We start from the raw sequence: 22998 nt of genomic DNA on the forward strand, positions 1-22998 counted from the left end.
ATTTTTCTCTAAATCTAAAACCTCTAAAATAAAATGTTTCGTTTTGTTTTCAAACGGGGAATCGCAACTGTGCCTTCTCACAGAGCTGTGAGAAATCATTAAAAGTGTACAAGCCAAGTGCAAGGCTCAATGCTTACCACGTAGATGTCAGGTGTAGTTACTGTGGTTTTATGTAAAATGAGGGACAAGAGCTCGGATACTTGAGAATTCTCACCAGGATAAGCACACGGCAGCGGCGCGCAACTCTCACCCAGCCCACCAGACACACGCGCAGACGCGCGGGTGAGCCCACATCCGGCCGGGCGCGCGCGCTCACGCCGCAGGGGGCGGGCCGCCGGGGACGCCAGCGTGGGGCGGGGCCAGCCGCAGTTCCCACGCCGGCCGCGGCCCCCGGAAGTAGTGTGTCAAGGGACGCGGCGGGGCGGAAGCCGTGCATGGCTGGAGGTAGTGGCGCCGCCCGGGGCGGAGACGCTGGTGCTGTTGCTAGACGACACAAACTAGTCTTCGTCACTTCCTCAGCCCGCCGTCTGCCCACTCCCCAGGCCGGAACCCAGGGGCCCGGAGCCGGGGTGGGCGCAGGGTCGCCCTCCGAGGTCCAGGATAGCGGTCAGCCGGGCAGCTGGAGTGGAGGCCACGCCACCTGAGGGGAAGGACCCGAGCCGAGGCGGGAAGATGGCCGCAGACAAGCCTGCAGGTGAGGCGCCGGCGCCTCGCGCGTTGGGGCGGCGGGACCCACGGGGGCGGGCAGACCCTATGCTGCGGTGGCGGGGCCCCGGGTGGGGACGAGGGGTGGGGACTCCAGGGCGACTCTAATTGGGGCGTGCATTTCTCTCCCCCATCCCCTCCCTCGGCCGTCGCTACTGTGAGTCTTTGGGCCCAAGGTCCGATAGTTTCTTACCAAGTGCAATATGAAGCCGCTTCTGACCGCCTTTGCCCGGCTCTCCGGAATATCTCTGGTTTAAAAAGCTTAAATCTAGGTGGCCGCTTCACAGACTTTTCGACTTCCCACTGAGGAAGGCAGAGCAAGGAAAGTTCACCCCGGAGACGCAGCTACCTTGATGCCCCCGGCTCGGGCTAGGACTCATCTGGGTGGTTTCGGCCACATCAGCCTGCCTATGGTCAGCGACGTCTTGTGTAATTAGCTTTGTAAAAACAACTTACTGAAATAAGCAAAACATTATCGTGTCTCACTTCGAGCTGTGCTCTCTATAATATCTTGCGTTTAGAACCTGTTTTCCCCTCAAGGTTAATCTCGACGATTTTCTTTATGGATTACTGCTCCATTCCTAGAATCTTCTCCATTGAGGAATATAAAATTCTTTCCTGCCTACTCTGGGACGGTCTGGCGTATATTTCCTGTAAGAAAATAATGTTCTGTGTGGCATCCATCCAGGTTTTGTTGGAAGGAACTTAAATGACAGGACTTAGAAGTGGTCAACACCTAGACTTTTTACAGTAAAATTAATTTTTTTAAAAAAGGAAAAGAAAATCTCAATGTGCTGTAAGTTTTTTATTAGGTCCTGATCTCAATAACTGACGAACTTGATTTGAAATTAAAGTGAGCCAAGCCTAATACAGGTACAGATGAATGAAATTGTCAGAGCATCTTTTCAGTTATCTACTAAGAAGAAAAACAAGAGAAAAGGTTTAGAAAGTGAGGCTAAACCTTTCGAGGGTGCTAGAGAATTTTAGGTAGGCTGGTCAGGGAAAGCCTCTGGTGAGGTGATATTTGAGCAGACACCCCCAGTGAAATGAAGGGGTGAGCCGTACGGAATGGGGAGGGGTGGGTGGGAGAAAGTTCCAGGCAGGGAATAAGCATGGCCTATCCAAGGCTGGACCGAGAGGACCAACATATTCCATCTTAGTTTAGGACATTGTCTCTCCCCCAGGTTTACCATTTCTATTCACCCATACCATTGCACTTGCCTGGAATGACCTTTTTAGGCCTAAAACCTATGTCGTTTTAAAGTCCTACCTCAGGGCTTTCCTGGTGGCGCAGTGGTTGAGAGTCTGCCTGCCAATGCAGGGGACACAGGTTCGAGTCCTGGTCTGGGAAGATCCCACATGCCACGGAGCAACTGCGCCCGTGAGCCACAATTACTGAGCCTGCGCGTCTGGAGCCTGTGCTCCGCAACAAGAGAGGCCGCGATAGTGAGAGGCCCGCGCACCGCGATGAAGAGTGGCCCCCACTTGCCGCAACTAGAGAAAGCCCTCGCACAGAAACGAAGACCCAACACAGCCATAAATAAATAAATAAATAAATAAATAAATGGATCATCACATTAAAAAAAATAAAAATAAAAAAATAAAGTCCTACCTCAGTCATAAAGCATTCTTCTACTTATTCATTCATTCGTTCACAAAAATTGAGTGCCAGGCACTGCCTTTGATATTAAAGAAATAGATATGACACACTCCCTGCTTTTGAAGACCTGCTATTCAGTCCGTTAGAGTCAGCCCTATTATAGTGGCACTCCCATTTGGGAAGAGCTATGTAATATATGTAGTAGAAGAATAAGGTCCAGAGTGATTTGGGGCCTATGTCTTTGATTGGTTTAAGCTTATAGGCCACAATGTAGGAAACTTCCCACCTAGATAATAAGGTTGAATTTGTATTAAGTAGATGAGTGTTTAGTGTGGCCCCGTGAATCTCTCCACTCCTCCTCTGCATCCCCATTTCAAGTGCTGTTGTTCTGGCCTTTATCTCTCTTTTTTTTTTTTTTTTTTAAATTGGAGTACAGTTGCTTTACAACGTTGTGTTAGTTTCTGCTGTACAGCACAGTGAATCAGCTATACGTATACATCTGGCCTTTGTCTCTTGATGTGGTCTATTTCACATCGAGCATCCTTCTGAATGGTTTTGTCTCTTCCTATCCAGTCCATTCTCACTGCTGCGTTTTCACTTTATTTCTAAAACACTACTTAGATCATACCATTCCTTGCCTATCAACTTTCTAAGACTGTGCCATTTTTTGTGCATCAGATCCTCACTCCTTAATGTCACTTGTGAGGCTCTTCACAATCTTTTTTCCATCTGATACTTCTGTATCATCACATCTAGCTCTTCACACCAGAAATGATTCTTAGAAAGTATCCTGTTCTTTTGAGCTTCTGAGCAGTGATGCCCTTCTTTCTCTTCTCTATCTGGTGAACATGCCCCTCATTCAAAATCTAGTTTATATGCTGCTTCAACTCTGAGCTCCTGAGCCCAAGACCCTTTTCACGGAGCTTGTTCTTCATTAGGTAAGAAAGAGGCCCATGAAAGGATTTAAGAAGGTAAGTGACCTTATCACACTGACTGTGGTAGAGAATGGATTTTTTTTTTTTTTTTGCCTCACCTCTCGGCCTTTAGATCTTAGTTCCCCAGTCAGGGATCAAACCTGTGCCCTGTGCAGTGGAAGCGTGGAGTCTTAACCACTGGACTGCCAGGGAAGTCCAAGGATGGATTTAAATGAAACAAGACTGGAAGCTCAGAAACTAGATGAGGCCAGCTCATGTTGTGATATTAATTTATTCATTAAATATTCACCAACAGCCTGCTCTGCCAGACACTGCGAAGTCTCTGTCCATGAGGAGCTTGTAATGTAGTATGAAAGGCAGATAAACATGTAAACAAAGTAAGAAATAATTCGGATTTCAAGCTGTGATGAATATTGTGAAGAAAAGAAAAAAACGAGTAAAAGGATAGAGAATAACTGAGAGCAGGGACCCTACTTTGAGTGGATTGGTTAGAGAAGGAAGGGCTCTCTTAGAGGTGACATTTGAACAAAGACCTGAAAGAGCCAGCCATATGGGGGAAGAATGATGCAGGTGGGAGCAGCATCAACTGTACAGACCCCTTGGACAGCAAGAAGACCCCTGGAGCATAAGCCCCTTGAGGACAGGCACGTTTGTCTGTGTTAGTCGTGTGCTGTCTCCAGCGCGTAGACCAACGGCTGGCATATCGGAGCCAGCATATTTATACACAGCATATCTATAGCATAGTGAGCAGAGGAAGCACGGCAGGAGGCGAAGTCAGAGTTGTGGCAGGGTACAGCTTCTGTCAGGCCTTGTGTAGGCCATGGAAGAAGGTGGAATTTCTTTCTAACTAATGGGAAGCCATTGGGAGATTTCAGCAGGGGCATCTCGTGGTTTAGTTCATGTTTTAACTGAACCAGGTAAGAAGTGATGAAGAGTTAGGAGCATGGAGTTTGGAATCAGACAGCCTAGGTTCATCCTAGTTGTATCACTTGGTATTTGTGTATTTTTTAAGAAACCATTTTGTTAAGCCTTAGCTTTCCTGTGTAGAGAATGAGAATGATAATTACATCAACCTCACAGTGTTGGAAAAGGGTTAAATGAGCTCAGGTTAGGCCCTGGTTTTAAAAAATTGCTGGCTATTATTACTTTAGGGTAGAGGTTGATGGAGAGGAGAGGCAGGTGTGAGAATCGCTGAGGGAGTAAAATTGGCAGAATTTGTGACTGATCGGGGGTAGTAGGTGAACACAAAGCCTTGCTCCTTGGGAAAGGTTCTGAGTTAAGCCTCAGTTTCTTCATTTGTAAAATGGGGGTCCTAATAATCCTTTAATTTATTCCTAATAGCTTTCTAGTTTATTTACCTCCCCAGGTTACAGTTTGTGAGGATCAGCTGAGGTGAGTTGTATGTTTTAGCCCACATCATCTGGGAAGCAGAACCCTATTAAGGTGTTCACTTTTTGGAAGGTGCAAGCCCAGGATAGTGAAGGTGAGGGAGAGAAGGAAGGAAGGCAAAGGAAGATGAACTACATTACAGCCCTAGCTACTGTTCCACCATGACCTGTGAAGAGACGTAGTAGGCCATTTGCATATGGGACTTTTCTGTAAGGTTTTCGAGGAGAAATTACACTTTAGAATAGTCCATATGAGAGAGAAAGAAGGGATGATTTATTTGTCCAGCTTTCTCCCATTTCCTGTTTCCAGTTGGTCAAGACTCACCTCCTGGAGAACTAATTTACCTGTGCTTCTAGGTTGCATGGCTTCTTAGTGACTGATCAGCCAGCAGTTCTCACACCCTGATTTGTATTTCAACCAAATCGTAAAGGGAGGGGGTTCCCATCCACCCTGATCCCATCCTCCCTTTATGATTCAAAGATAAACATTGAAGGGGCAGTTGAAAGTTCCAAGGTTCATGTCCCTATGTAACATAAAAGTGGTGTGAAACACCAGCAATATTTTAGGGTGATTTATTTGACTTTACTTTTGATAGTTATTTGAAAGGAGAAAGTGGCTGGAGTTAGGATGCAAAATCCTAGATTTGAATTTATCTGAGAATTTGGACTGTGAGGATGGCAGTAGTAGGCTTAATAGGAAAAGGTTGATGACATTATGAATAAGGGAAAGACAAGACCAGATGAGTAACATGAAATCGGGAGAAGAGTTCTTGAAGATGGCTTTGACATTTTGAGCCACGATGACTGTAAAAATGGTAGGAAGAACAAAAAAAATGGGAAAACTTTAAGTTAAGGCTATTTTTATTTTATTTAAAACACCCCAACCTTTTTATTGTTATTAACTGTATGAGGTAAAAAACATGAAGTCCTCTATCACTTCTACCCACCCAGTCTCACTGTCCAGGTAACTAACACTGAGTTTGTGTGTTCTTCCAGACTTTTTCTATGCCTACCCAAGCTTACATCGACTAAAAAATATATATATGTGTGTATATATATATATATATACACACACACACACGTGCAAATGAGGAAATAAACTGTGCAATGCTGTCTTGCCATTTGCTTTTTTCAAGGTCCAGTAAAGAATCTGTGCATTTTTTAAATTGAAGTATAGTTAATGGAGTCTGTACATAAAGTATCTTCTCTAAGTGACCTACATTGGGTATTTTATTTTATTTTTTTATAAATTTATTTATTTATTTTTGGTTGCGTTGGGTCTTTGTTGCTGCACGCGGGCTTTCTCTAGTTGCAGAGAGCAGGGGCTACTCTGCAGTGTGCAGGCTTCTCATTGCAGTGGCTTCTTTTGTTGCGGAGCACGGGCTCTAGGCACGTGGGCTCAGTCGTTGTGGCATGCGGGCTCAGTAGTTGTGGCTCGCAGGCGCTAGGGCGCAGCCTCAGTAGTTGTGGTGCACGGGCCCAGTTGCTCTGCAGCATGTGGGATCTTCCTGGACCAGGGCTCAAACCTATGTTCCCTGCATTGGCAGGCAGATTCTTAACCACTGCGCCACCAGAGAAGTCTCTGCATTGGGTATTTTAGGTGTTTTTAATGTTTAAGAATTTAGAGTCTTATGATTCCAATTTAAAATGAATAATTGATTTATATTTGTGAATATGAGTTGAGGCCTTACTATGTTATTGCATGGACATTAAAGAGTCACTGTTTTCAGTAAGCTTAATTTTTTAGATTTATAAGTTATTTGAGTTCTCAGAAATTTTGTCTTTTTAAGTCAAAGGCTGTACTTAAAATGTTTTAAGGTTGTAGTTAAAATGGAATATATTAAATTATTTAAAGTAGTTATAATTTTGTTTGAAGGTGTAAGTGAAATCAAACATTCATCACAGCCCTTTAAAATGAAAAATCCAAATAGAGTAAGATGTCGACATTGAATGTAAAAGTTTGACGAAAATCTAGTCATTCTGAACTGTAAATTAATAAGTGTTAATATTTGAAAACTAGAGTAAATCTCTTCTCCATGCATAAAAACTACTCTCAGATATGAAAATAAAAACAGTCATCAACACTGGTAGCATTCTGCTTTGCCTGTCTTTCCCAAAGTGTGCTGATATTCCTGAAGCTTGGTATTCTGTTCTTTGTTTCTGCACTGCTGGACAGGGTGCTCAAGTCTATAGCATTGCTGGTCACATGTTAGTGCTCTGAGCTATGGAGAAATCAGCCATCGTATGTAGGGCTTTGCTAAGGCAGGTGTACTTGGTCATGTGATAGAAAACCACACGTGAGGTGTGTGAACCTTAGCTGGATGGTGGCTTTAGTAAACCTGCATTCTTTTTCTTTGAAATGGCATCCTCCTTATTTAAACTTTTCCTTCACAAACGCATCAACACTGTTTTGCGAGAGTAGCAGTAGATTTCCTTAGGCCTGCATTTCTTTTACTTTGGGAAAATTTTTCTTTTCTTGAACATCATTGGAGCTGTATTTTGAAAAGTGTAGCTTGTGTGGAAGATCCTCCAATCAGAATTTTTTTTTTTAATAAATTTATTTGTTTTATTTATTTATTTTTGGCTGTGTTGGGTCTTCCTTGCTGCACGCAGGCTTTCTCTAGTTGTGGCGAGAGGGGGCTGCTCTTCATTGTGGTGTGCGGGCTTCTCATTGCGGTGGCTTCTCTTGTTGTGGAGCACGGGCTCTAGGCGTGTGGGCTTCAGTAGTTGTGGCTCACAGGCTCAGTAGTCGTGGCTCACGGGCTCTAGAGCGCAGGCTCAGTAGTTGTGACGCACGGGCCTAGTTGCTCCCCGGCATGTGAGATCTTCCCGGACCAGGGCTCGAAACCATGTCCCCCGCATTGGCAGGCGGGTTCTTAACCACTGCGCCACCAGGGAAACCCCTCCAATCAGATTTGAATTCTTAACATTCTGTGTTGGAATGTGCCTGGGCTTTCCGTTAACTGACTTTTTCCAGTTTGGGAAAAGCAATGTGTTTCTTTTCTACTTAGTCTAGACCTAATTGTTTGGTTAGAAATGAAGCCTGTTGGCTTAAAAAACATCAAGGTCTGTGTGCCGATGAGCTCTGTTCGCCTAGATGGTCAGCCCTGTTCATTAGGCCAGAGTAGAAGGAAGGTCAGGTTTATGGATGAACGGTCATATACTCTTTCAATTGGCAAGAGAGACTATTTCTGGACAAATAAAGACATGTTGTGGAATTATGTGCAGCCTCTTTCTGGTAAGAAGTCAGTAGTTACTAAGAAAGTGAATGTTTTAAAGACTGATTGTGAAAATATTACCTGTTCCTTGCAGAAAACTTGAAAAGTGCAGAAAGATAAGGAAAATAGGAATAGTAATCCTGTTGGAGTGGGGTTTTTTTCCCCTAGTTTTATCTTGAAGTAAAAGAATGTAGGTAAAATAATAGCTGGTTAACATGTAAAAGGCTGTTTACTGAGCTCAGTTCTCTAAAATGTCTATTTCAGAGACTCTTGTCATCCTTAGAGTCTAGCTTATTAAAATTAGCTTCTTTCCTTATTTGGAAGATTTTAGAAGACTTTTACAGTTCCTAGAGGATAATGATAGCAGTGGCCACATAAGCCAATCTGCTTCTGGTGGAAAGTGGAAGCTTAAACTCTTCAGTGCCTTGGTGAATTGTTGGGTGTTTCCCTCTGCCTTGTATTTATAATCATAATTTATAAATGACAATTGGGCCAAGAAGTCCCATTAAAGAATGTCATCTAATTTAGAGAGGCTATATTTTAGAAGAAACTATGGAGGTAACTTAATGGCAAACTAAGAATTTTGGGCATTTGGTTTAAATTTAGTGTACTTCTTTATGAGGGGAGATAAAGTTTTTTAACACTTTAGGTTTCCTAAAAAAATTTCAAAGTATTTACGTTCATTGTTAAAATTTTACGATGAATATACCTAGAGTTGAGGTTCTGTCTCAATCTAAACTCATACCTGGCTTTCTGGGATCCTGAAATCCTGTGTCCCCATTTTTACACATTTTAAAGAAAATGGTCCTTACTGTTATTGTGCACCTGAAAGTTTTGCAAAGCAGGTGTATTGTGTAAACAGTTAACAGTAACTCACTGTTACTGGCTTTCTAAAGAAAAAGCTGTTTGTCAGGGTCTTCTTAAACCAGTGAGCTCTCTCCATTAAACTGTTAGGTTTTTGTCCTCCCTGTTACGAATAAATTCTTATTTATTTGTATGCAAAAGTGGAAATGAAATACTAATTTATCTAACTTTAATTATCAGAGGTAACACTTCTAATAAACCCCAATGCCAGGGACTTCCCTGGTGGTCCAGTGGCAAAGAATCCATCCTGCAATGAAAGGGACGCGGGTTTGATCCCTTCTCAGGGAACTAAGATCCCACATGCCGTGGGGCAACTAAGCCCATGCGCCACAACTACTGAGCCTGCGCACCTCAACTAGAGATCCCGCGTGCCTCAAACTACAGAGCACTCACGCTCTGGAGCCCGCGCACCACAACTACAGAGCCCATGCACCCTAGAGACCATGCACCACAACTAGAGAAGAGAAAGCCCGCACACCGCAACTAGAGAGGAGCTCATGTGCTGCAGTGAAAAGATCCCACGTGCCACAATAAAGATCTCGCATGCTGCAACTGAGACCCAATGCAGGCAAAAATAAAAATAAATAAATTTTAAAAATAAATATTAAAAAAAAAACAACACTGTGAATAAAATTTACCTCTAAAAAAACAAAAACAAAAAAAACCCAAAAAACCCCAAATACCAGAATACCTTTTTTTGTAGGGCAGATCTAAGTCTTAGATAAGTTCACTTAAGCACAAATTATATTTTGTTTTTAAGTGTAAGTGGTGATTCTCAAGAGTATTGTAATAATAGGGGTTTTGCAGTGATCTGTGGAGCTGTTCACACTAAATCTAATTTCACTGTTTATTTGTATGTTTAAGGTGCAGAAATAAGTATTTTGTAAAACAAAAAACAAAAAAAAAACCACAATGGAATCCTTAGTTGTTCTGTCAAAAGGAAAGGGGGAAGGAAGCTAATATTTAGTTAAGAGAGTTAGATGGTCAAGGGGAGACCAGACTGAAGATGTGACTGATTCCAAGACGTTTGTTTTCATTATACCATGATGTCATCTTGACAGAGGGAAATTGGGGGTCTTTGCTTACTGCTGATATGTGCCAGGCCAGGGCTTCCCAAAGTCAGCTCTACTGAGGACTCATTTGTTGAAATGATCCTGGAAAACAGGTTTCTAGGTGGTTATCAAAAAATGCTCACATCATAAGTATACATACAGTTTAATGAATTCTCACACACCCAGAAGCACCCTCCATTCTCCACCCCATGCATCTTGCAGCCACTAGACTCCTGAAGGTAACCCCTTATCTGAATTCTAAAACCTTGTATTAGTTTTAGGCAGGCATTTAAAAATAAAACTTAACCCCTTATCTGAATTCTAAAACCTTGTATTAGTTTTAAGCAGGCATTTAAAACTAAAACTTAAAAAAAAAGGTAACCCATGTAAATTATAAAAATTTAAACAAGTGTTGTCAAATGCAAGTTCATATGCCTGAAGCACAGTGAGGCCAAACAAACCAAAATGTCAGAGTTTGGAGCAGAGAAAGGTTTACTGCAGGGCCGAGCAAGGACATTGGGTGGCTTGTATTCAAAAAACCCAAACTCCCTGATGGTTTTTGGAAAAAAGTTTTTAATAGGCAAAATTTGGGGTGAGGGCTGCAGGGTGTGTGGCTTTCTTCTGATTGGTTGGTAGTGAGGTAACAGGGTGGTATCCAGGAATCTTGTGCTCAGCCTGAAGTTATACCATCCTCCACCTGTGTGGGGGCCTTAGTTCCTGCAGAAGAACTCAAGAGATGTGTTATATATATTCCTTGAGGAGGAACCAGGACTCTGCACTGTTGTTTCTTGACTGCTCCACCTTTGTTTCTGCATTCCCTCCCTTCTCTAATTACTGTTTGAATCTGCCCTTTGGTACTCAGGAAAGGTCTAGGAGCCCGAAGCTTTTTTCTACAAACAAGAAAACAGGGTGGGAGGGGTGTTTGGAAGGGTTTTTGTATCCAGGAGGGCCCCACAGACAGGGTCCTGCTCAGTTTCACAATTGAAAGGAATAGGAAGGGAAGTAAAATCTCTCCCTCTTCCATCCCACTCCCTGAAGGTAATCACTGAGTTTGATGTATATCCTTCCAAAGTTTATTCTGTACATATTCAGAAGTACATATCTACGTATATATCTTTACAAAACATGAAGTTCAGTTGTATAATACTGTTTGCAGGACTTCCCTGGTGGCGCAGTGGTTAAGAATCCACCTGCCAATGCAGGGGACACGGCTTCGAGCCCTGGTCCAGGAAGATCCCACGTGCCGCGGAGCAACTAAGCCCGTGTGCCACAACTACTGACCCTGTGCTCTAGAGTCTGTGAGCCCCAACTACTGAAGCCCTCACGCCTAGAGCCCATGCTCCACAGCCAGAGAAGCCACCGCAATGAGAAGCCCGCACACCTCAACGAAGAGTAGCCCCCGCTCGCTGCAACTAGAGAAAGCCCGTGCGCAGCAACAAAGACCCAACTCAGCCAAAAATAAGTAAATAAATAAGGAAGGAAGGAATCCACCTGCCAATGCAGGGGACACGGGTTCTATCCCTGGTCCGGGAAGATCCCACATGCCACGGAGCAACTAAGGCCGTGCACCACAGCTACTGAGCCCGCTAGCCACAACTACTGAGCTCACGCTCCTAGAGCCCATGCCCCACAACAAGAGAAGCCACCGCAATGAGAAGCCCGCACACCGCAATGAAGAGTAGCCCCCGCTTCCCGCAACTAGAGAAAGCCTGCGTGCAGCAACGAAGACCCAATGCAGCCAAAAATTAATCAATTAATTAATTAATTAAAAAACTGTTTGCAATCTGTTCCTTTAAGATGTTGAAGATATTTTTCCATGTCAACACATGTAGACTCAGCTTCTTTAACAGTTGTTTAGTGTGCCATTGTATTCCTATACCATGCTTTAGTTAGCAATTTTTTTTAAATTGGAATATATAGTTAGCAATTTCTTAACTGAGGGATATTTAAGGATATCTCTAGTTGTGTTATTTCTAGACATTCACTTTTATAAATAGTGCTACAGTGAGCATCTCTGTGTATTTGTAGAGTGAATACCTAGAAGTGGGATTGTTTGGTCAAGGCTATGTACATAGACAGGTATTGGCAATTCCTTACCAGGAGGTCTTAACCAGTTTACACTCAGACCCAACAGGTGTTGTCCTTGAGTAGTTTAAGACTTGGTTCAGCTGAGATTTTTATGTTTATTTTTTAAATTTAAAAAAATCTAATTTTTAGAAGAGTATATTGGGTAGAAATTGTGAATATTAGAATGTACATGGACAGTTCTGTTAAGGAAGCTTTTTTAAAAATTGTTTTTTGGCTGTGTAGGGTCTTAGTTGCAGCACACAGGATCTTTTCATTGTGGTGCACGGGCTCTTCGTTGGGCGCATGGGCTTCTCTCTAGTTGTGGGGCGCATGGGCTTCTCTCTAGTTGTGGCGCGCAGGCTTCTCTAGTTGTAGCACGCAGGCTCCAGAGCACGTGGGCTCGGTAGTTGCAGCATACGGGCTCTCTAGTTGTGGGGTGTGGGCTTTGTTGCCCTGTGGCATGTGAGATCTTAGTTCCCCAACCAGGGATTGAACCCACGTCCCCTGCATTGGAAGGTGGTTTCTTAACCACTGGACCACCAGGGAAGTCCCAAGGAAGCTTTTTTTTTTTTTTTTTTTTAATTTTTGGCTGCGTTGGGTCTTCGTTGCTGCGCGCGGGCTCTCTCTAGTTGCGGCGAGCGGGGGCTACTCTTCATTGCCGTGCGCGGACTTCTCACTGCGGTGGCCTCCCCCACTGCGGAGCACGGGCTCCAGGTGCGCGGGCTTCAGTAGTTGTGGCACGCAGGCTTAGCTGCCCCACGGCATGTGGGATCTTCCTGGACCAGGGATTGAACCCGTGTCCCCTGCATTGGCAGGTGGATTCTCAACCACTGCGCCACCAGGGAAGCCCCCAAGGAAGCTTTTTAAATGTATTAATCTTGGCTTTTGGATTTCTTTGCCTGGAGATTACCTATGAGTTCTTATCAATGTAGTTTTCTCATTGTTAAATGTTGCTGTGTTCCCACTGGATTATAAACTTTTTGAAGGCATTGTATATGTATTTATAATCTCCTTGTGTCTGCAGGGCCTGGCATATTTTCTTGAATATGTGGGATTTTTGGTATATGGCTGGGGGACGGATCTAATATTTTTAAGAGAACACAATATTCTCAGCCTGAATGACCTGACGGACAGAGCTGTAATCCTTACATAAGGATTTCCACAGCAAAAGGAAACATTTCTTAAGTTTTCAAAGGAATGGCTTCTTCCTCACTTATGACACTAATAGCCATTGTGGTTGAGAGAGGTCTAACTTTGGCAACTTCATTAGGAAGAAGACAATGAAGAAGAAAACTAGGGACACATTCACTGCTGTTATTACTGTTATTTCTAAAGAACTATAAAACTTGTGTGTTTGCAGATCAGGGAGCAGAGAAACATGAAGGGACAGGTCAGTCCTCTGGGATCACTGATCAAGAGAAGGAGTTGTCCACCAGTGCTTTCCAGGCTTTTACAGTAAGAAATGGTTTCTCTTAATCTGTTCCATTTTTAGTAACTGTCAAGCATGAATATTTTCACAGTGAATTTTTTAATTTATAATTTTTGTTCTGTACTAATTCCAGAGTTTTAAGTTTAGAGAGTAGGTTTAGGTTTAAAAAATTTTTTTTTAATTTTAGAGTTTAAATATGGTGAAAGGAATGGGAGTAATTTGAGCCATTTCCAACTTTTTGTGTTTCCATAAACATATTTTAACTGTCATAATGTTGTTTTTAAGTCTCTTAAGTTTAGATTTGTAAATATGTGGGTCAGTCTTTTCATTTTACTACTCTCTTCAATTCTCTTCCTTGACTGTGCTTTAAAATGGAACCCCAAAAGTTTATTGTCAAAACTTTAACTTTTCTGACATTAAACGACATGAAAGAAAACATTATTTTATTATCAAGTTACATACATGTAAGTGGAAGAACTTGATACTTGGGTATTCCAAGTATACTAGAAATTAAAATTTGGAGTAATTAATCATATTACCTTTCTTGGCTAGCCTTGGCTATTATACCTTGCTAGCAATATGTACTAATATATATTCTATCTGATTATAATATATATTATATATAGGTGTATTACATACCCATATGTGTGTGTGTGTCTTGTAGATATAATGCACATGTATCACTGTTAGAGTTTCATTCTTAGGAAATAAATATCCACAATTTTTTTTCAGTTTTATTGAGATATAATTGACATATCACAGTTTCTTAATTGGCATGACTCTCACTTCATCTAGTGACTTTAATTAGTATATTTAGGGGAATTATATTTGTCTTTGTAAGAATTTTTAAATAAAGATCAATGAAATATATTTGGAAATGAATGTATAGTTCTTAAAGTTGGTATGTAATTTTGTTTGTGTGTTTTTGTTTTAGGCTGGAAATTATGATGTCTGTCTGCAACATCTTGCCTGCCTACAAGATATAAACAAAGACGATTATAAAATAATTTTGAATACAGCAGTAGCTGAGTTTTTCAAAAGTAGCCAAACAACAACAGATAGTTTAAGACAGACACTTAACCAGCTGAAGAATCAGGTGATACATAAATGAATTTCATTATAAAAATATTGTGGTGCTCTCTAGATTGTGAAATAAAGTTAGTTGAGTAAAATTAATTTGACTTCTTATCTGATATTAATAGCATGATTTCTAATATAAAACATTTGTTGCTATTAATTTTATTTGTATAAAATTCTTACTCCATGAAATGAAAGGTATGTTGTGTGATTTTATTTTCTATTGGTTTATTTTTTTTTTTGGCTGCATTGGATCTTCATTGCTGTGCACAGGCTTTCTCTAGTTGCAGCGAGCGGGGGCTACTCTTTGTTGCTGTGCACAGGCTTTCTCTAGTTGCAGCGAGCGGGGGCTACTCTTTGTTGCAGTGCACAGGCTTCTTCTCATTGTCGTGGCTTCTCGTTGCGGAGCACAGGCTCTAGGCGCTCAGGCTTCAGTAGTTGTGGCACATGGGCTCAGTAGTTGTGGCTTGTGGGCTCTAGAACGCAGGCTCAGTAGTTGTGGCACACGGGCTTAGTTGCTCCACGGCATGGGCGATCTTCCCAGATCAGGCTCGAACCCGTGTCCCTTGCATTGGCAGGCGGATTCTTATCCGCTGTGCCACCCGGGAAGTCCTTTTATTGGTTTTGAACTTGAACAGAATAAGCTAATACACAAAATTTGAATGAGCTTTGGAGTTTTGAGAAAGAATTGAAATAGAAGAGTAGCTGCCGAGATTTTATCTTATTTATAACTGCAAAGATCTGATTATTAATAATAATGTCAAACTGTTTTAGCATTTTGGATTAGGAGATGATTAACTGATCAAATAGAAGATATTCTGATTTATATATGGTTTGGGACTTGCCTTGGTCATTGGGCATAACAGCCTCACAAGGGTAGACCTTTGATATTCAAGAGGGCTAATAGCAGACCTTTAGTGCTTACTGTGTAACAAGACCTTACGTAACTAAGAACCTCGTATAGGACATCTCACTTATTCTTCCCAGTAGCCCTGTGAAGTAGCTACTATATTTTTTCTCATTTTACAGATGGGAAAGCTGAGGTACAGATGGCTTGGATAAATTGTCAAAAGACAGAAAGCTTTTAAGTAATAAGAGCTACAAGAACCCAGTTCTGTTTGTGTTTTTAATTACTGCTTCATGCTGTACAAGGTCTTGAGACCTTTTTGAGCCCCTGTCCTGGATTCATGAGTACCACCATACTGTGGAAGCATCACCTAAAATGTGACATGGTTAGAAATAAGAGACCCCTTCAGGTTCTTCATGACTCTTTATAGGAGTAAAGTAATTTTTCAACCCTATTAAAATTCGTCAATGAAAAGGAGAATGATAGCCAACATTTATTAAATGGTTATTACTTGATTCCATATTTCATATTAAGTGCTTTTTATGTCATATCTCATATAATCCTCACATTCAACCCTTGTGGTAGGTATTTGTTATCTCAATTTTTAATTTTTTTAATACTTTATTTATTTATTTGGCTGCAGTGGGTCTTAGTTGTGGCATGCAGGATCTTCGTTGCAGCATGCGGGATCCTTCCTTGCGGTGCACAGGCTTTCTACTTGCAGCACATGGGCTCTCTAGTTGTGCACAGGCTCCAGAGCGCGCGGCCTCAGTAGTTGCAGCGTGAGGTCTTAGTTGCCCCTCGGCATGTGGGATCTTAGTTCCCCGACCAGGGATCGAACCCGTTTCCCTTGCACTAGAAGGCTGATTCTTAACCACTGGACCACCAGGGAAGTCCCCTATCTCAATTTTAAATTGAGGTTTAGAGAGCCTATTAATTTTAATATTTACAGCTAGGAAGGGGAGAAGCAGGATTTGAACCAGACCTTCTGACTCTTGAGCCTCTTCTCATAACTGCCTCAGTCTCTATAAATGTATATGTCATCACATTACATCATTGCTCTAGTCTTATTAACCATGATTTATCTGGAGCTCCAGAATCAAAGGAAAGATGATGTTTGCTGATGTCTAGTACTTGCGCCCTACAACCCCATAGTTTCTTGCAGGGAACATTAATTTGGGCTTTGAGTACAAGTTCATCCTGAAAACCTTTTTTAGAATAAGAGGCTCCTGGGGACTTCCCTGGTGGCACAGTGGTTAAGAATCCGCCTGCCAATGTAGGGGACATGGGTTCGATCCCTGGTCCAGGAAGATCCCACATCCCACGGAGCAACTAAGCCTGTGTGCCACAACCACTGAGCCTGCTCTCTAGAGACCGAGAGCCACAACTACTGAGCCTGCATGCCACAACTACTGAAGCCCACGCGCCTAGAGCCCATGCTCCACTATAAGAGAAGCCACCACGATGAGAAGCCCATGCACCGTAACGAAGAGTAGCCCCCGCTCGCCACAACTAGAGAAACCCCACATGCAGCAATGGAGACCCAGTGCGTCCAAAAATAAATAAAATAATTAATTAATTTTAAAAAACATAAAGAATAAGAGGTTCCTGCAAACTTCCTGTTAAGCCAAGACAACTGTTTTTTGAAATCCTTTCATCAGCCTTTATTCTTTTTTTTTTTTTAATTTAATTTTTGGCTGCGTTGGGTCTTCGTTGCTGCTTGTGGGCTTTCTCTAGTTGCACCAGGCAGGGGCTACTCTTCGTTGTGGTGCACGGGCTTCTCATTGCGGTGGCTTCTCTTGTTGCGGAGCACGGGCTCTAGGCGTGTGGGCTCAGTAGTTGTGGCACATGGGCTTAGTTGCTCCACGGCATGTGGGATCTTCCTGGACCAGGGATCAAACCCATGTCCCCTGCATTGGCAGGCGGATTCTTAACCACTGCACCACCAGGGAAGTCCCAGCCTTTATTCTTAATAAGATTGGTTCAGTAACACACACACACACGCACAGTGCCTTCCAACTCTCTTGAGTTTCCTACAAGTGTTTGTACTTGTGTCTCCTTGCTTTCTCTAAATCATACTTCTGTTCAGTCACATGTTTTGGGCATAGTGACACACCTTGTCAATCCATGCCACTTTCAGTGACTTTTTATCTCATTTAGTGAGTAGATTTTGTTCTGGCTGGAGCAATTACTAGATTATTTTGGTGAATCATAGAAAATGTGGCAAAGTTATTCATAAGTTCAACCTTTGCTGAAACCAAAACTCCTTAATTTGTCCAAAACCCCTTTTTCTGGCTGAGAATTATCCCTTTCTTAGCTTATTCTTTCTTCATTGCATAACTACCTAGAAGTGTTATCTTTCTTTGGAATTTGAGTTTTCTCTATTTAAAGAGACTATTTTTAATCACTTGAAGATAGAGACTTGATAAGTGAAAATTATAAAGACCCCAAACTCATTGAGATGCACATGCTGTTAGCTAGCTAGGACCAATTGTTAACAATTGAACCCTCCTGTCAGGCTCACCACATGGGTGATTGAAATCTGCAGAAGTCTGATTACAAATCACTATGTATCATGAACTTTCTGTTTCTTATCATTAGCTAGACCAAGGTTGTTAAGTCCCTGTACAGTCAAACCTGGAGGTCCACGGGGGTTTGATTCCGGGGATCCCCCACTCCACGGTAGCAAAATCCACAGTTCAAGTCCCTTATATGAAATGGCATGATATTTTGATATAACCTACACGCATCTTCCTATCTTCCTGTATACTTTAAATCATCTCTAGATTATTTATAATACCTAATACAATGTAAATGCTATGTAAATAGTTGCCAGCGCACAGCAAATTCAAATTTTGCTTTTAGGAACTTTATGGAATTTTTTCCCCCAAGTGTTTTCAATCTGTGGTTGGTTGAATCCACAGATGTGGAACCTGTAGATACAGAGGGCCAACTGTATGTCAAAATTCCACTGCTTAATTTAGGAAAATGTCAGTATTAGAATTAATTACTTAACATTCTCAGTAATTTATTGCAGTCTTTGTGGTGGCAAAGAAAGATAAATTTTAATACAGGTAGAATTCCATTTTAATGTGTTCCATGGAATTACAGAATGGTTGTAAAACTTGATAAAAATTTAAAAGCCTATTACAGAAAGTGGGTATACAGATAGTCATTAGCTTTAAAATGCTAAGTGTTGTGACTTTTCTTCTTTTCGTATCAGATGTGGATGTTAGGGTTCTAGTAAAGCCATTAAAAGCCGATTTTCACCACCATGTGTGACAAAGTATATTTTTGTTGTTCATTACTTTGAAAAATCTTTTTTTTTTAATTGTGAGAATAAAACCTGAACATAGTAGGAAAATCAGAAAGTATACTTTCTAGTCATATGACCTCAGGCAAGATAATTAAGGTTTTTTTTGCTGTTTCCTTATTTATAAAATGGAAATGATAATATCTATGTCCTTGAGGTATGAGAAGGATTAAAGGAGGTATTCTCTGTAAAAGGTTTAACGTAGCAGGCCTGGCACATAGTTAAATAGTATTATTTGTTAATGTTTAAATTTACTTTGGTTTTTACAAAATGGAATCAAGCTTATGTATAAGTACCTCATAACATTCTCATAGGAAAGGTCATTTTGAGTTTTGCCCACTCCCTATGTAGCCTCTTGCTGCGTGAGGCTGGAAAGTGGGAATCCAACTCAGAAGCCACACTGGCTTTTAGAAAGCACTGAGGATAGCTTCACAGTGGCAAGGAAGAGACTCACCTTGCCTTGGGCGAGGTACTTAATAAAGTCCCATCAGAATGTTTTACTTAGCAGAATTTTATATGAATGAAATAATTTTTAGTATGTGAGAGTAATTAAAATCTAGAGGTCCTATTAAAAATGTGGAAAATTTTAGAGTAAAAAATGTTGGCCTGTGTTCCTGTTTATTCATTTAGATTCTTTCACTTTTGCTCTTTATTACTGTTAGAACATAATCCCTGTTGATTGTTTAATAGGTGCACTCGGCTGTTGAAGAAATGGATGGATTAGATGATGTTGAAAACAGTATGTTGTATTACAATCAAGCAGTCATCCTGTATCATCTCCGGCAGTATACAGAAGCCATATCCGTTGGTGAAAAACTTTATCAGTTCATAGAACCTTTTGGTATGTTATCTGTCAAATCAGAAATTTGCCTATCTTCTCATACCTGTGAAGGTCTCTGATACTTTAATCTAGATAATAACCTGAATCAGAATTACATGTGAGTGTTTAAAGAAAGAAAAAAAGCTGTGTCGAGTTTTCTTTATGGTTAGAAAAAAATAAAAATTATATCACTTTTAGATGAATCCAGGTTTTCCTTTAATATCCCACTGTTACCCCTATCCCAATTTTTGATGATAACTGTTAGAAATGCTATTTCTAATTGAAAAGATTTACTGATTTTTTTTTTTTTCTTTGATGTTTAAACACCACCTCCATGTACCTGATCCTTTCTTTCTTGAGTAGTGTATTAAGGAAGGAGTGTTTTGGAATGTTAGGGGACAGTGTAGTATTTTATTTTGTATATTGCCTAATTGAAATTTTTGTGGGTAATCATAGAGTAGATAGTATAGAACCCAATTAGCTTTTTTGTTAACTAGCTTACAATTACTAGCCTCAAGTAAGAGTAGTAAGACAAGTAAGGGCAAAGAAAGAAGAGGGAGCAAATAAAGCAGCAAAGCTGGACCCAGGAAATGTTTGAGAGGGCCGCTGGTTTCCAGCCTGCAAGCAGTCAGATTTCAATTGGCTTTTTCTCCATGGCTCCTTTCTTTTAAATTCAAATCACTGGGGCGAATTCCTGATTTATAAACCCCTTATTGCTGTTATGGTCACCACAGGACAGGTGGTGGTCTGTACCTGCTCTGGTGCCTTGGGAAGGTTCCAGGGTCCCTGGTGCTGACAGCTGGCTGGAGAGCTCTCACTGTGGCTCCAGGGAGGCCTTTTCCGGGTGCTCTTCTGCCCCTCAGCCCTGAGGATGCAGTGGCTGACAGACTAGGCAGGAGACCTCAGTGGTGAAAGATTGTGTGACTAGGGACCAGTTCCTTTCCCCTGTAAAGCTGGAAATCAGTTATATTTCTAGGATGGCACAGATGTGCTTTTGCTAGAAAGCTGGTTTTTAGAATTTCCAGAACAGTTAATGAAATGATGTTCATCTTTACTATGGCTGAGCAGAATATAGCAACCAACTAGTCAGTTTTTAGATCCACTTTTCCTCCTTCTTTGAAAACCTTTTTTTTTTTTTTTTTAACTTTATTACTTGGCTCTTCATACAACATAAATTTGTTGAGCATACCCTATGGAGCAGACACTGTTCTAGGGTCTGAAGATAATACAGTGAATGAAATAGAGAAAGTCTTTACCCTCATTAAGCTTATGTTCTAATGGCAGAGAGAGGCAATACGATAAATACATATGGCGAGGTAGTTAAATGCTGCAAAGAAAGGCTAAAATTGGGCAAGAGGATTGACTGGGGATGTTATTTTTAGATAAGGTAATTGAGGAAGGCCTGGGATAAGACAGTGTTTGAGAGAGGCTTGAATGAAGAGAAGAGGTGAGCCACGCAGCTGGGGGAAAGCATCACAGCCAGAGGTAATAGTGTGTGCAGAGGCCCTGAGGTGAGCGTGGTCCTGGCAAGTGAGGGGAGCAGCAGGAGCGCCGTGGTGACTGGAGCGAGGTGGGGAGCACAGGGTTAGCATTTTAGCCTGGGGAAGGACTCACTGTTTTTCAGGTGTGGTGCGCAGCCCTTGGAGATGTGTGACCTTTGCACATCAACTGCACTGACTTTAGTTCTAAATGGATTCTACTCTGGCCACTGTGTAAGAGCAAGAATGGAATCAGGAAGACTTGTTAGGAGGCTCTTAAGGGCTTTTGCAATGTTCAGTTCTTGATTATAGCAGCCTTCTTTTAGACCCTTTCCATTTATCTTCTCTTTTGAAAGGAAAGGAAAATAGTGTTATGTCATATACCAGACATATACCTCTCTTCGCTGGGCTCTTCTTCCTTTGAAGTTTTTGTCTTCATATTTTCCTCTTGGCTGTTTCAATTTTCTGGTATACTCCAGTCCACACCTTGTTTCTTTTGTGTCTGTAATCACCCTGTTTCTTTTCCCCATCTCTGTGCCTAGAAAGGAAGTCTTTTTCCTAGAGTCATAGACCTTTTTAGAGTTAGAAGGAACCTCAGGGGATCGCCTGGTCCACCCCCTGCCTTCAGGCATGTGAAGTATTCTCCCCGTTTTACAGGTCAGCCAGCTGAGGTCTAAGTAGTTCAGTGATGTGCAGAGGCTGCACATCTATTAAGTAGCCAAGCAGGCACTGCAACTAGGGTTTCCTTCCACCTAAAGTAATACTCCTCATTTCATATGCTGGTATTTGGTAGATATTTTGCCAAAGGAATTTCAGACAGTAGAATCCCTGATATGAGAGACCTTGAGGTGCCTAATAGAATGACATTGTCGGTTCCATCCACAGCTCTAGGTAATAAACATTCCTTTAAGTCAAGACTCAGGCTTTGCTTTTTAGAGCTTTTTCTGTGGGGAATGGTCTGAGATACTTGCTTCACTTTGGATTGTGACTTTTCTTTTCATGTTTTTTCCCGCCAGAAGAAAAATTTGCCCAAGCAGTGTGTTTTTTGCTCGTAGACCTGTATATATTAACCTACCAAGCTGAGAAAGCTTTACATCTTCTTGCTGTTCTAGAAAAAATGATTTCACAGGGCAACAATAACAAAAACGGAAAGAATGAGGTGAGTGTTCTGAGGTGATCAGACTAAAATGTAAAGTATGATTAATATTTGTGGTTATTAAATATTATTTTAACAGCTTTATTAAAATATAATTTACATACACAAAATTTACCGTTTCATAGTGTACCATTCAGTGGTTTTTAGTATACTCACAGAATTGTGCAACCATTACCACTATATGATTTCATCACTCCGGAAAGAAACCCTGTACCTGTTAGCAGTGATTCCCTTTCCCTCCTTCCCTCAGCCTCTGGCAACCACTAGTTTACTTTTCTTTCTCTGTGGATTTGCCTTTTGTGGACGTTTCATATAAATGCAGTCATACACTATGTGACCTTTTGTGATTGGCCTCTAGTATATTATTTTCAGTTTACCATGGGTAGCCTGTAGCATTCCTTTTTCATGTATTTCATTCCTTTTTATGGCCGAATAATATTCCGTTATGTAGATATGCCACATTTTTTAATCCATTCATCAGCTGATGAACGTTGGGTTGTTTTCCTCTTTTGGCTGTTATAAGTAATGCTGCTATGAACACTGATGTACAAATTTTTGTGGGGGCATATGTTTTCAATTCTCTTGGGTGTGTATTTAAGAGTGGAATTGCCAGATCATTTGGTAACTCTTATGTTTAATTTTCGGAGGAACTACCAGACTTTTCCAAAGTAGCTGCACTATTTTATATTCCTACCAGCAACTTTTGAGGGTTCCATTTTCTCCACATTCTCACCAGCCCTTACCTGTCTTTTAAAAATTGTAACCATCCTAATGGGTATGAAGTAGTACCTCATAATAGTTTTGATTTCCCTAATGACCAAGGATATATGTTCACATCTTTTCATGTGTGAGATATTAGTTTTACAGAATGTGAAGATTAGAATGAAGACAACAAAATTCCATAATCTGGGGAAATTTCATCATTAAAGTTCTTCAAAAAGAGGACATATTTATGACAATTAAGCTTCACCACGTTCTGGAGACACTTGGTGTAAATTAAGAATACATCTTCATTCTTGTGTTTTTCATTTTGCTTGTGCTTCTGGCCG

The 22998-nt window shown here is 41.3% G+C and overlaps 1 protein-coding gene across 6 annotated transcripts in view; it reads left to right on the forward strand.

The window, feature by feature from the left end:
- Positions 1-387: 387 nt before the first annotated feature.
- CNOT10 (CCR4-NOT transcription complex subunit 10) overlaps positions 388-22998 on the forward strand; it is a 64868-nt gene continuing 42257 nt past the window's right edge. For 3 of the 6 annotated variants that reach the window (XM_082411853.1, XM_082411851.1, XM_082411852.1), the window contains exons 1-5: positions 533-694; positions 13190-13284; positions 14193-14354; positions 19186-19336; positions 21810-21952. In XM_082411853.1, the coding sequence (XP_082267979.1) occupies positions 673-694; positions 13190-13284; positions 14193-14354; positions 19186-19336; positions 21810-21952 (573 nt within the window). In that variant the 5' untranslated portion in view covers positions 533-672. Of the gene's footprint in view, positions 695-13189; positions 13285-14192; positions 14355-19185; positions 19337-21809; positions 21953-22998 lie in introns of all 6 variants that reach the window. The other 3 variants (XM_082411855.1, XM_082411850.1, XM_082411854.1) reach the window with 3 other exon arrangements.

Source organism: Balaenoptera physalus (genome assembly GCF_965194825.1).
Source record: "Balaenoptera physalus genome assembly, chromosome: 11".
In the NCBI taxonomy this organism is placed as follows: domain Eukaryota; kingdom Metazoa; phylum Chordata; class Mammalia; order Artiodactyla; family Balaenopteridae; genus Balaenoptera; species Balaenoptera physalus.